Below are 14,681 nucleotides of genomic sequence, written 5' to 3'. Positions count from 1 at the left end.
GTGGGGGTTTCCTAATTTGGGACTCGATAAAACCAAATACGGATTTATTTGTGCGTTAACCTATGACTTATGTTAATTGTCTTTACAATAGAGCATGCTATACATTCAAATTACAACTATTTGCTATCGTAGGTTCTGATGTTACTTTTACATTAAAACTTTACTTTATCAATGCCTTAGTTCACAGTTAAGCTCTTTATATGGCCGTGAAGTTTATACACCACACTAAGTAGTGATAATGGAAAACTCCTGAACGAGGATACATATCTGACTTGGAGATTCAAATATGACATGCCACAAACATAAAAACAATGTAAACCTATGGTTTATATGATGTTCTGCTGACAGTTTAAATATTGGAGTAATATTTTAATTTCGTAGATTGTATCAAATATGTTTTCCTATTAGTTGTTGACTGTGATTAGATTTGATTATAAGATATCTTGTGTCTGTCATCAAATCTGATTTCTATGTTGTTATATTGAATGATATCCAAGATAACTATTTGTCATTTCACTGACTATGTCAAATCTGTTTCAATGTTGGTTTAACAACTGATATCAAAGCTGAATACATATGTTTTCGTTAACTACTAGCATGCTCGATTTTGAGTTATTTTATTGCTTATTATCAGACTTGAGTTCAAAGTTATTTTATTTCTCATCATGAGTATTGACTTCAAATTGTTATGTTGGCTGGGATCAAATCGGAATACATGTAATCATGTATAATCTTATACAAGTGGTATGTATGATATTGTGTGGAAAAAAAAATGCTGCAGTCTAATAAGCTTCTTCCTCATAAATTCTTAAACTGCCTTTTGTCAAAAAAAAATGTGTGATGTGAATTGCTTGTATGCAGCACGTTGTTTGTATTTGAGGAATGAGGATGTTATGTTGGTTTCAAATATATGAAGGTGCACTTAGTGACATATAGAAATGTGCTTTGCCTAAAAAGGCAATATGAATGGAATACCCGATGCGGGTACTTAGGCTATTAGCGTGAGCTATGGCAATAAAATGATGAAAACTTAATTGTAAATGTTGTGTGCTTGACTGGTTTAAAGGCACCAGAGCACTTTAAGTCGGTCTATGAAATCAATATTACAAAGGATTTAGACTGTTTTATAAACCTTGGTAAAATGACTAAGACTGTGATCGACTGTTATGGTAATAGAAGAAAGTTGGGGAAATGCCCCTTTACTTCGGAAAATTAATTAAATGAAAAGATTAACCCACTCAGATTTGGGCTTACCTTGGAGAGGGTAGGTGGTATAAAACTCCGGGGACGTGTTTAAGTTTTCGAGCTAAAATGACTCGTTGGTCCCCAGTACTCGAAGTTGGGGGGGACCCGGACTACCAATATGTCCTAAGTGGTAGCTCTTTCTTCTTCTGCAGAAGTTAGGGATGCATCCTGTTTTGGTTTGGCCTTTGGGAGATTCTCTCGGTCACTGACCGCTCCCTTGTGATTTCAGTCTCATTTAGAATGTTCGGGTTAATAAAATAACCTTGAATAATATACCCCCGAACGTTCTCTTTTGTGATGATTGCCTCGGCCCGCGTGTACCCACGGGATAAGATAAAATAATCATTATTTAAAATAGTTAGGTATCACAGTGAGTGGAGTAATTAAAGAGACATTTGCATATTCTTTCAGCATACTCTATATTCTTAGCTTGTGATGAAACGAAATTCTAAAATGTGTAGATATGAGATAATGGAATTCATATTGTGGTTGTTACATGAATATTATGTATGTTATGTAAAAGTATCTTCAACAAGATACTTTAGTCGATAACGCAACAACCTTAAGAATAAATGTGTGAACATACACACCCAAGAACACTTGTGCACAACAAACACAACACACCGAATCACAAATGTGCACTTGCACCCATAAGTTTCATAAACACTAAAGAGGTTGTGCTATAATCCCAAATCCCTTGGAGAAATACAAGAGGAGCTGCCCATATATATAGGGCTTTGGAGGAGGCCTTGGGAGGGGCTCCACATAGTCGTTGGAGCCCCTCCAACTATCACAAATGTGACCGTTGGAGGGGTCCAACGACTAGTGGGTTGGGCCCCTCCCAATGCATGTACAATGCATTAAATGCAAAAGCAAAAATAAATAAAGAAAAAGAAAAAAAGAAAATACAAAAAACATATTCTTGAAAAAGAATATGTGTAAAATTCCTAAACTACCCTTACTATGACTATATATATTTTATATATATAATTGGTAAATACATATACATATATTATATATATGTATATGTATTACCTTATATATATATATATAATATATATACGAAATTACAAGTTTGATTACATAATTTAACACCCCCCTCAAACTTAGGGCAAGATGACCGATAGTTTGCCAAGAAGGAAGTTGAACCGCGGAGCGCACAAGGCTTTAGTAAAGAAATCTGCCAACTGATATTCGGACGTGACATAAGGAAGATCGATAACTCCTCGGAGATATGCTTCACGAACATAGTGACAGTCCATTTCGATGTGTTTTGTCCGCTCATGAAAGGTGTGGTTCTTTGCAATGTAGATTGCACTTTTGTTGTCGCAGCATAGCTTGGTGGGTCCTTCAATTTTGATCCCCATGTCTTCTAGCAGTTGGTGAATTCAAACAATCTCCATGGTAATAGTGGTCATGGCACGATATTCAGCTTCAGTTGAGGAGAGCGACACCTTTTGTTGCTTCTTGCATCTCCACGAAATTAGTGAGTCTCCTAAGAACACACAAAAACCAGTGGTGGAGTGACGGTTATTTGGGTCACCTCCCCAATCTGAGTCAGTATAAGCAATCAATTTTAAGTCAGAGGAAGAGGACAGAAAAACTCCCTTATTTAGAGTACCCTTTATGTATCTTACGACCCGTAAGATGGCACTCATGTGAACGGATGTAGGCGCATGCTGAAACTGACTTGCAGTATGGACTGCATAGGATATATCTGGTTTGGTAATACTCAGATACATCAGAGATCCTACAAGTTGTCTGTAGGGTGTAGGATCCAACAGGGGAACTCCATCATCAATTTTCATCTTTGCTCCTACTACCGCAGGAGTTTCACACAGCTTCTCATCTGTAATACCTGACCTGTCAATGATCTCAGAAGCAAGCTTAGTTTGAGATAAGAAATATCCTCTAAGAGAGTATGCCACTTCAATTCCCAAAAAAATAAGTTAAAAAACCCAAGTCAGACATTTCAAATTTATCTTTTAAGATAGATTTTATACTTTTAACCCCGTTAGAATCACTCCCAGTGATGAGCATGTCATCAACATACAGAAGTAAAATTACAATCCCTGCATTGGATTTTCTAACAAATAGAGCAGTGTCAGTAAAACAAGAGGAAAAACCATTCTCAATCATAACAGAGTTAAATCTATCATACCAAGCCTTGGGAGCTTGTTTTAGGCCATAGAGTGCTTTCTGAAGACGAAGCACCTTTCCCTTAGGAGTCTTCATTCCAGGAGGAGCATCCATGTAGACTTCTTCGCTTAAATCGCCATTTAAAAAGGCATTTTTCACATCCATTTGATAGATGTTCCATTTGTTGATAGAGGCAACGGTTATAAGACATCGAACAGTGACCATACGAGCTACAGGAGCAAAAGTTTCTTCATAGTCAATACCATATTCTTGACTATATCCTTTTGCAACCAAGCGAGCTTTATATCTTTCAAGGGATCCATCACTTTTAGTTTTTACTTTGAAAACCCATCTGCACCCTATTGTTTTCTTGCCTTTAGGAAGATTTTGGAATTCCCAGGTTTTGGCTCTTCTCAGAGCCTCAAGTTCATTGTCCATGGCATTAATCCATTCAGGGCATTTACGTGCTTCTTCAAAATTTCTAGGTTCTATATAAGAGTGGATGGCACTAAGGCAGGCTCTATATCTTGGTGAGAAAGAGTCATAGGAAATGAACCTAGAAGGAGGCCTTCTACTTCTCTCAATTCTACGAGGGATCACTTCATTCTGAGAGGCACTGGGACTGGCATCATTATATCTGTCAAGAGCACTCTTAAAGTTGTTTTGGTCTCTATGAGAGTAGGTGATAGGGTCTCTAGGTAATTCAATAGGTTGATGTGACGAAGGAGACAAGGAGATGTTTTCCTCGGTTTCAAGTTCATTTGGGTTACCTTGATCTGACTCATTATCACTAGTATCATCGTCCTTATTCAGTAAATCAAATAAAAAAGAATAATCCATATTTTCATTATGGGGTCACAACGTTCAAATCCACTAACATTTTCCAAAAAACTCACGTTCCTGGAAACATACAATTTATCACTTTTGATATCATAACAACGAAACCCCTTTTGGGTTTCAGAATAGCCAAGAAAGGCACAAGGAATGGCTTTTGGAGAAAGTTTGTCATTCTTATCAGTAAGAACAAAACACTTACACCCAAAGACCCTTAACCTGCTATAATCAGGTTCCTTATCATACAGTTTTTCAAAGGGAGAAATTTTGTTTAAATTTTTCGATGGAAGTCGGTTTATGAGATAGACAGAGGTAAGAGCTGCCTCAGCCCAAAGATTTTTTGGAATGTTTTGAGAAATGAGCAAAGTCCTAGTTGTTTCAATGATGTGCCTGTGTTTTCGTTCGGCTAACCCATTTTGTTGAGGGGTTTTCGGACATGATTTTTGGTGAAGAATCCCAAAATTTTCAAGATAACTCTTAAATTCATTTGAGAGGTATTCTCCTCCAGAGTCAGACCTAAAGATTTTTAAACATCCATTGAATTGATTTGAAATCATCATGTGAAAACTTTTAAAGGTTGAAAAAACTTCATGTTTATGTTTAAGGAAATAGATCCAACAAAACCTAGTATAGTCATCCACAAAGATCACATAATATGAAAAACCTCCTTTTGACATTATCGGAGCCGGTCCCCATACATCGAAATGGACAATTTCAAATGGTTTTGTCGTAAACATGGATCTTTGAGGAAAGGGCAAACATTTCATTTTCCCAAGAATGCATTCATTACACAAAAAGTCACTTTTACAAAGATGTTTAACAAAAGGCAAATACGAGATTTTAACAATATTGGGATGACCCAATCTCTTATGCCATACATGAATGTCTTTGTTTTGGACGACGTTGCAAAATTGACTCTTGGGAACTTGAAGAAAATCTACGTAGTAGAGGTCTCCTCTTCTAGAGCCTTCCCCAATCAATCTCCCGGACTGGCGATCCTGTATCCAACATTTATTAGAAGAAAATTTTATATCGCAACCATGGTCCGAGAGTTGGGAAACGGAAAGAAGATTTAGGTTAAGGTTTGGGATAAAACGAATTTTTGGAACAAAGAAGTCTTGTTTTTCAAAATTACCTATTCCTTTAATCTCAAGAGATGTACCGTCCGCGGTTGATACAAAGGATGGAAAAACATTTTTAGAAAAATTTGAAAGAGTGCAATAACTAGGGGTCATGTGAAAGGATGCCCCGGAATCTAAAAGCCAAGATGTCTTACCGGAGGAAGAGGATGACATAGCGGCTCCGGAAGTACCTCCCTTGAGAAGAGGTTGTAGGGCTTCCACGATTTGTTGAAGAGAAAGAGACTCACTTGATAAAGAGGGTCGTTCTTCAACTTGAGATGCCATAGCCGTTGCAATCAATTTCTTCCATTTAGGACACAAGGGTTTGATATGTCCGGGTTCTTTACAATGATAGCAAGTTACTTTGCTATAGTCTCTTTTGCCATACCGATCATTTCCTCCTTGACCTTGATTCTTGAAATGAGGAGGTCTATAGGTCCTCATGTTATTTCCCGGCCTTGACACGGCATTAGCCATTTCACCATCTTCTTGAGTAGAGGAAGTAACAAGAATGCTAGGATTATTTTTGTCAATCCCCATACGGGTTTCTTCACCACTTAGCTTGGTGATAACATCTTCGAGTGAGGGGATGTGAAGGCGGAGAGAAGAGAGGACCGAACTTGTTCAAATTCGGGTCTAAGGCCATTTAAAAAATTGAAGAACCGATCTTCTTCAAGTTGTTTGTGCCTTAATTCGATTGCCTCACCACTTCATTTAGGTTCAAGGATTGCGAGCTCGTCCCAAATAGAGGATAATTCGGCAAAGTACTCCCGAATGGTCATGTCATTTTGTTGGAGAGTCAAAGCCCTCTTTTAGAGGAAGTACTTGTGGGATAGATCTCTTGAGGTGTACATTTTCTCAAGATATACCCAAGCTTCGGAAGCCCTTTTAAATTTGATGATATTGGCATTTATCTTGGTCTCAACGGATGAGAAAATCCAAGATAAGATCTTGAAGTTCTTCATTTCCCAATCATCATGTTTCTTAGAATACTCTTCAAGGGCCTTTTGTCTTTCATCCCCTTCAAGGATCTTAATATCCCCTCCTTCAACAATGGTAATTTTGGGTTCCGGTTCCGGTATGGATCCATAAACGTAACCCCAAAGCCCCTTTCCTTTAATATGGGCTTCCATATTACCGGCCCAAACATGATAGTTTGAGTCATTAAGCTTAAACCCAAGAGAGAAATGAGAGTCTTTTTCGCCCATTAGAGAGGAAAGAATGCAAGAGATAGTATGTACCTTAATTACTTTTTGCGTCTTTCTTGACAAAAGAAGCTCCTAAAATATTGCTCGAAGAAGATGATCCTCTTTGATTTCAAAAAACTTGAAGGCACGCTTCCCGAGGAATGCAAAAGAAGGCGAGCCGCAATTCTTCTTCTTCAACCTTGCTTTGATACCATGTAAAAGTATCTTCAACAAGATACTTTAGTCGATAACGCAACAACCTTAAGAATAAATGTGTGAACATACACACCCAAGAACACTTGTGCACAACAAACACAACACACCGAATCACAAATGTGCACTTGCACCCATAAGTTTCATAAACACTAAAGAGGTTGGGCTATAATCCCAAATCCCTTGGAGAAATACAAGAGGAGCTTCCCATATATATAGGGCTTTGGAGGAGGCCTTGGGAGGGGCTCCACATAGTCGTTGGAGCCCCTCCAACGGTCACAAATGTGACCGTTGGAGGGGTCCAACGACTAGTGGGTTGGGCCCCTCCCAATGCATGTACAATGCATTAAATGCAAAAGCAAAAATAAATAAAGAAAAAGAAAAAAAGAAAATACAAAAAACATATTCTTGAAAAAGAATGTGTAAAATTCCTAAACTACCCTTACTATGACTATATATATTTTATATATATAATTGGTAAATACATATACATATATTATATATATGTATATGTATTACCTTATATATATAAAATATATATACGAAATTACAAGTTTGATTACATAATTTAACATGTTATTGTTATTGTTGTTGCAAAATATGGTTTATTTAATTAATGTCTTACTTGCTTAATTGTTGTTGTTGCATAAAATGCTTTACTTAATTATTGTTGTTGCATAGTCTTCTTTACGCGATTCTGTATAGGCTGAAAATCACAAACGGCACCTACATCACATACTTGACACATGATATACCTGCATTAAGAGTTACAGTTTTCCTACTTAGACGTGGTAGTCTAATTCCAATCAATTTACTATTTTTCAGGTAAAGAATAGGGTTTATGAGCGGCTGCGGGATGAGGCATCAGATCGAGATTTTTGGATTTATTGTTCAAGGGATCGCTTGTGTTTATTGTAATTTTTAACTGTTCATATCATTTGAAACTCTTATGATTCTCATTGATAAATGGAAGGAAATAAATGTGTTGAGTTTTCTCTCCACCGTAATGTCTCGAAATGCTTAACCCTATATTATTTCTTGTTTCCGCTGTTAAAAAAAAAAGTCTTCAATTTTTGGGTTAAAATTTTAGGGTGTTACAGTCTTCTTATTTAGCACCATACCCAGACCCTATAGGGTTTGGTTCGGGTAGGGTCTGGGTAAACCCGACCCATTGAGACCCCTAATAGAAGGCATGAATGGGCTATTTTCACGTCTAGAATAGGTCTTAATGACCTCTGGCTTATCCCTGACCTTTTGAATGGTGGCATGAGCAGGACAATCAATGGAGCCTCTTGGCAAACAAGGTATAGACAACTCATCTTCAATATGAATATCTCTTTCTCAACATCATGTCTTATATAATATGGATTGTTTTCAAAGGTCATATCATAGATATAATCTTCTTCCTCGAAGTTGGATCATAACACTTGAACTCTTTCTTGAAAAATAGCCAAGGAAGATGCACTACCTAGCTTTAGGATCCAACTTATCCTTATTAGGAATGTGGATATAGCAAGTAAACCCAAACTCAAGGTGTGACATGAAGCCTGAGGATATAAGACTTGGTTCAGCGGATTCCTTAAAAATTTATCAGAAGGCATATGATGCTATGGGAATGATTAGAAACTGCAAGCAAAGGAGAGCTAGTGTCACAAAATGGCACGGAAGCCGAAACACAAGAAATAATAAAGAATAACAACAATTTTATCAAACAGAACTGAAATCCAAATGCATTTGGCTAGATACAATAAACCATACATAGCCATGAGGAAAACAAGACAAAAAAAAATTAAATATCATATTAATGAGAAATATTCACAAATATATATGTTAACCTAATACAACACTCATGCACACATACACTATATACATCCATCCTCTGTCACCTATACATAAACACACTCTTTATATACGAGAGTGAGAGAGAAAAAAGAGGACTAGCATAACGGCTAGTTGGAGGGAGGTCCAATGGCAAGTTGGGCCTCCTCCAACTAGCCGTTAGGCATAGTCCTAACAGCTAGCTGGCCAAAAAAGTTTGACCAAAATAAGAAAAAACAAAAAATACAAATATTAGTCATTAAATAATGACTACAAATAAAAGAAAAAATAATGGACTAAAACAAAAACCAAAAGAAGATAACAACAAAACCTCGGAAAATATTTTCCAAAAAAGAGGTTATAAACAAGAAGTGATTTGAAAAACAAAATTTTCAAATCAAAATCAAAGGGAGTTTGAAACCTCTAATGAATAAGGTGCAAAAATATGCAAAACAAGATGATCAGCATATCACCTAAATCCTCATGAGAGGCTACAAACAAGATATTCACAAGTCTCAAAAAAAAAATTATGCAATGAAAGACAATGTACCAGGAAAATAGACAAGAGTGGAATAATCACTACGCCATTAGGGTAAAAAAATACAAGCCACACAAGGGCAATAGAATACACACTTGATAATAATAGTTTTATTAATTCTCACAAATGCACAAACAATGCATAAGGTGGAAGAACACATGCACCACAATATGATCCTATAGATCTAATGCATGTTAAGATACAAGCCAAAGTGCCTAAATCCTCATACTCAATACAAATCCAACCATGATAAGAATATGATTTTTCATAAGAAAGCATGTCATGCATGAAGAAAGAATGTTTTAAATCATATCAAAATATCTAATAAGATTTTAAATCAGCACCAATATAAATGCAATTAAATCCACAAACAAGTTTGAAAAAGAAATATTTAAACCTTTTAAAAAATAACACCCAAAAAGACATACCAAAACGATTTCAAAGAGTTCAAACATTTGCTTATTAACAAGCATAAAACAAGAAGGTTCCAAAAATATCTTTAAAAAATAACCAACAAAAAATAATTTTTCAAAGATGTGATAAATAAGTATTTTCTCATGCATAAGGCATGAGATAAACAATACAAGCAAAAATAATCACATATATAAAGATTTAAGATACATACCGGATAAAGACTTCCCTTGAATTCAAGTCACACATCGATCACAACTCTTTCACGAAGCACGAACTTGAACCAAAGAATCTCAAAGATCCAAAGAAACAAGATACCAAGAAAATTTTTCTTGGCTATGATACCATGTCATGAAATGGCACAGAAGTTGAAACACTACTAAAGAAAAATAACAATTTTATCAATCATAAACTAAATCCAAATGCATTCTCATGATGCATTTGACTAGATACAATAAACCATACATAGTCATGAGGAAAAATAAGACATAAAAAAATAAATATTTTATTAATGAGAAATATTCACAAATATACAAGTTAACCTAACTACAACACTCATGCACACATACACTATATACATCCATCCTCCCTCACCTATACAGACACACTCTTTATATGAGAGAGAGAGAGAGAAAGAGAGGACTAGCCTAAAGGCTAGTTGGACCTCCTCCAATTAGCCGTTAGGACTAAAAATTTGACAAAAATAAGAAAAATACAAATATTAGTCATTAAATAATGACAAAATAAAAAAGAAAAATAAAAATACAAATAAAATTTACTATTCTACCCCCACAAGTATACATCGAGTATACTTAATCTAAAGACTAAATACCTAATAGGTATACCAAGGATATACCTAAAATACAAAAAAGAATACAAAGAATTACAAATACAAAGGAAGCACCGATGAGTATACTTAAAAATGCCTCACTAAATACAACACAAAGACACATTTATCAGCTAGTACACATCCCATGCCTTAGGAAGGTCTCTCCCTAAGGTATACCTACTGATGTTCTTGCTAAGGTATGCACAAAATCTTAAATCCGCTTCCTAAGATATGCCTTTTGATGTTCTACTTCCTAAGGTATGTACAAAACCTGCATCCAATGTTCTATCACATAACAAGAAATCCAATATAGTTACCTCAGAGAAAATCTGGGTTTGACAACCAGCACATTCAACCTGATCCCTTTCTATGCTATAGAAACCATGGGTGCATATTAACAACCATCACACAACTTAATAGGCAAGATCATTTATAAATCAAATGCAATATATAAGAGAGTTTAGACTGAAATGCCAATTACTGTAAGCATATAATCTTAAGAGTTTTATGGAGCTAAAGATAGAAGAGTGGAACTTAGAATGGATAGATCTGAATAACTATAGCTTTTGATTTCAATGACCACTGGTCCAACAGAACAATAATATTGGTCATACTCAGGAGGTTGTGGCTGAGTTGGATATTGGTGATGCAGGAGGAGGTACCGCTGATCAGAATCCTAGCCAGGCTGTCAAGGATGATGAAAATATTGGAAAGGAGATGTCCAGAGAGGTTGACGCTGGTTGTGATGAGGTGGCTGCAAATTCTAATGTAGATAGGGGTGGTCATGTTGATCGATTTGCAGAAAGACGCCTCATTGTGGAAAGATTTGTTTTAACTTTAGGAGCTCATGATGTAGAAGGACTTCAAGAGACATAATTTGGAAAAAAATGAGGAATTAGAACAGGATTGCAGGCATGGGTTTCCTAAAGGATTTAATTCTCCTCCTAGGAAAAAGGTTCAGACTAAGGGATCTAAGAAGAAACCAGGTGATCCTGCTGTTTGCCATATGGATCTCCGATCACAGTCCAAGACACAAGATCCATCATAGAGTAATTTATATTATGTTAAGTATCGTATGCCATACTGTTTATGTAATGTAGTTATGATTTGTGTTCAGTATGCTACATTATGTCTATATGATGTATTATCTGGATAAGCACCTTTGGGAGATCAATTGCTATTCTTCCCATAACTAATGAAATGGGAGGGGGCCTAGTCTTTCATCAACAAAAAGAAAAATAAACTGAGAAAAAATAAACTAAATAATTACATATTTTGCAGATTTAGTGGTTTCCGTAGCGTATGAATCCTCCCTGGCGACACTTCGTGAGAAGCAAGTTAATCTTATAACCACAAAAAGTATCAAACACATTTCAATCAGCAACAACAAATAAAATGGATCTCAGCAAGGAGAAATATATATTAATAAATCTGATCATACTAGCAGTCCCTAAGTTTTCTACTTAAATTTCTGTCAACCTGCAAAACCACGACTATTTTGCATCTGACATAGACTAGCCACTGGATTCAAATGCAAACAATTTCAGATCAATGGTCAAGGACTTATAAGTCATTAGCACTCTGACCCAAGTTGATATTTTGCAAAGCTGTTTAAGATTGATCTCATGGTTATGATGAATACATGATAAATTTATTGAACTTACTACATAGAATATTCTTATTATGGAAACATAGCAACAATTTCCTCAAGGTATCAGATTTGCTCAATGGACCTATATTATGATTTCATGCTTTAAAAATTAATAGGCTACAATATTTCAATTAGAACAAATATAATACTCATTTCACAAGCAGAGATTATTTAAGCAAACCTGTGAAAAGAAAGACTCTATACTTTCCTTTTGAGCAAGTGCAAACACCTAGCGAAAGTAGAAAAAGAAGTGCAAGTTTCAGAAACATAATCAATAAAAATGAAGCCAATAAAATGGTAAGGCACAAGATGAATTACAGCCGGAGTCCAGTGTATTCCTGCCCGAAGTGATCCAAGGATTTCTTTTTCTTTCAGGATTCCATTAAACAGTGATTGGAAGAAAGAACCATCAACAGAAATTCCAACAGCACCATCTGTTTCTTGCAGTAGCTGTTGCAAGGAGTTCCAAACAGCAGACAGATTTGTAGGAACTGTGATTCCCCGTGCAGCTCCTCGGACCATGGCATTAATACGAGCAACATATAAAGGAGTGTACAATTGCCCACCTTCTAATCTCCCTTTCACCTAGTTAAACACAAAAGCAGATGGCATAATAAAAGCTATCATAAGAAAAAAAACAAGAGAGAGAGAGAGACAGAAGAAACCACAATACACTATGGAATTGACACTAGCATCAAAGATTCCAATTTTTCTGAAGTTTCAAATAATCAAAAATATAATTGAAAACAAAGATATTTTAATGTCATGAAAGCATCGAACGAACAGGAAAGGATCAACATGAAAGTTTCATTAAATAATCGACAGGCAAAATAATTGTTTTTTTTTTTCTTAGCAGTTAAGGTCAATGCCCATGTGTAAACGTCATATGGCTGTTATTGAGATTTTTTCTTTTTAATAGAAAACTGTGAAGTGAAGATACGCAACTGGTGATGATAGAAAATGTGCAGTACTTATCCTACTGGCTTAGCCAGCCTTGTTCTTATATACACTTTGTTGGTGCCGAAAAACTAGATCTCTTTCATGTAGTACCCATGCCAATAAATTGCAAATAAACCAAGCAACATGTTGCCTGTCCAATTAGCCCACAAGGATCCATCATGTTGGAGTGCCATTTCAATCCATTAAGGAGATCTATACCATAACCACCCATGCTAGCCCATCCAGAGCCGTGGATGACTTAAAGGCCATCAATTTGGTTTTTGTTAACTGAATTAATAATAAGTATGCAGTCAATGATACAAAGGCTTGACCCTATCCTAATTATTTTGATTGAGGAATCTTCATATTAATTAAATACATATATAATAGTAGTGTCTATTTCTATATAGCTGAACTTTATGGCTTAGGGTGATACTGATTGTTGAGAGTGAGATCAAATAAGATGTACACAATCACAATGCCAACAAAGGGCTACACAAGTGCACAAACACAATATGGCCTCTAATGGACCGATTGCAATCTCATAAAAGAGACATAAAAGCACAAAGTTTACAAGAACACAATGTAAAATAAAGTATTTTTATAACAGCAGCAAATATGCTTGTAAAAAGCATACTCTCTTATCTACAAGAGGCCCTATTTATAGAGCATTACATACAGCCAAAAAGGAAGAGAAGGAAGGCAGTTCAATAGTCGTTGGACTGCCCCTAACGGTCAGATTTATGACCGCTGAGAGCAGTCCAATGATTAGTTGGACTGCTTCCCAATAGTCAAATGAAAATTACATTCAAAATAACAAAAAAAAAATAAAAAGGACTGTACAGTACTTATTGACTATACATATTACAAGTCATAAAATGACCAAAATACCCCTGTATACATATATTAGATATATGCATACAATGTATTTTAACACTTTCCCTCAAACTTATGGTAAAGTAATCGTCCCCTTCAAGTATTTGGGGAAGAAGTCCGCAATCTGAAATTTGAATTAAACATATGGTGAAGTAATTGTCCTCTTCAAATATTCTTCTCGAACACAATGACAATTCATCTCGATATGCTTTGTTCGTTAATAAAATGTATGATTGCTAGCTATATATACGGCATTTTTGTTATCGCAACATACTTTGAAGGTTCTGAAACATCAACACCCATATCTGAAAGCTGAAAGTAAGGATCACATACACAAGACCTCAGTTGTTGTAATCATCGCCTTGTATTCAACTTTCGTGGAAGATAAATACATTTTCTACTGCTTTTTACATCTTCAGGAAATGAGAGAATCATCTGAAAAAACACAAAAACCTATACTTGAGTGTTGGTTATTGGGATATCCTCCCCAATCAAAATCAGTATAAGCAATAAGATTTAACGATGATGAAAAGGATAAAAATAGTCCTTTAGATATAGTCTTCTTAATGTATCGAACTATTCTTAACATAACACTCACGTAAACTGACAAATTGGCTTACAATATATACTGCATGCGCAATATCTAGTCTAACAATAGATAAGTACATTAGTGATCTAATAAGTTGCCTATAAAGAGTTGGATCATCTAATAAAACTTCGTCTTAAGCTCTCATTTTGGCATTAGTCACTTCAAGAGTAAGAGTATATTTTGTGTCTGCGATTCCCGACAGCACAGCAATATCAGCTGCAGACTTTATTTGAGACAAAATGTATTCTCTTGGCAAATATACTACTTCAATACTTAAAAAGTATCTCAAAA

General features: G+C 35.6%; 1 protein-coding gene across 3 annotated transcripts in view; it reads right to left on the bottom strand.

Moving 5' to 3' along the window:
- The window catches only part of LOC149823436 (E3 UFM1-protein ligase 1 homolog), a 131,871-nt gene that overhangs the window by 85,748 nt on the left and 31,442 nt on the right, over positions 1–14,681 (bottom strand). For all 3 annotated transcript variants that reach the window (XM_090018835.1, XM_090018837.1, XM_090018836.1), the window contains exons 3-4: positions 12,305–12,571; positions 12,168–12,215 (exon numbers count right to left, since the gene is read on the bottom strand). In XM_090018835.1, the coding sequence (XP_089874961.1) occupies positions 12,168–12,215; positions 12,305–12,571 (315 nt within the window). The remainder of the gene's footprint in view (positions 1–12,167; positions 12,216–12,304; positions 12,572–14,681) is intronic.

This window comes from Nuphar pumila, chromosome 10, assembly GCF_984573655.1.
Source record: "Nuphar pumila chromosome 10, dmNupPumi1.hap1.1, whole genome shotgun sequence".
Lineage (NCBI taxonomy): Eukaryota > Viridiplantae > Streptophyta > Magnoliopsida > Nymphaeales > Nymphaeaceae > Nuphar > Nuphar pumila.
This window is presented reverse-complemented; position numbering and strand designations above follow the sequence as displayed.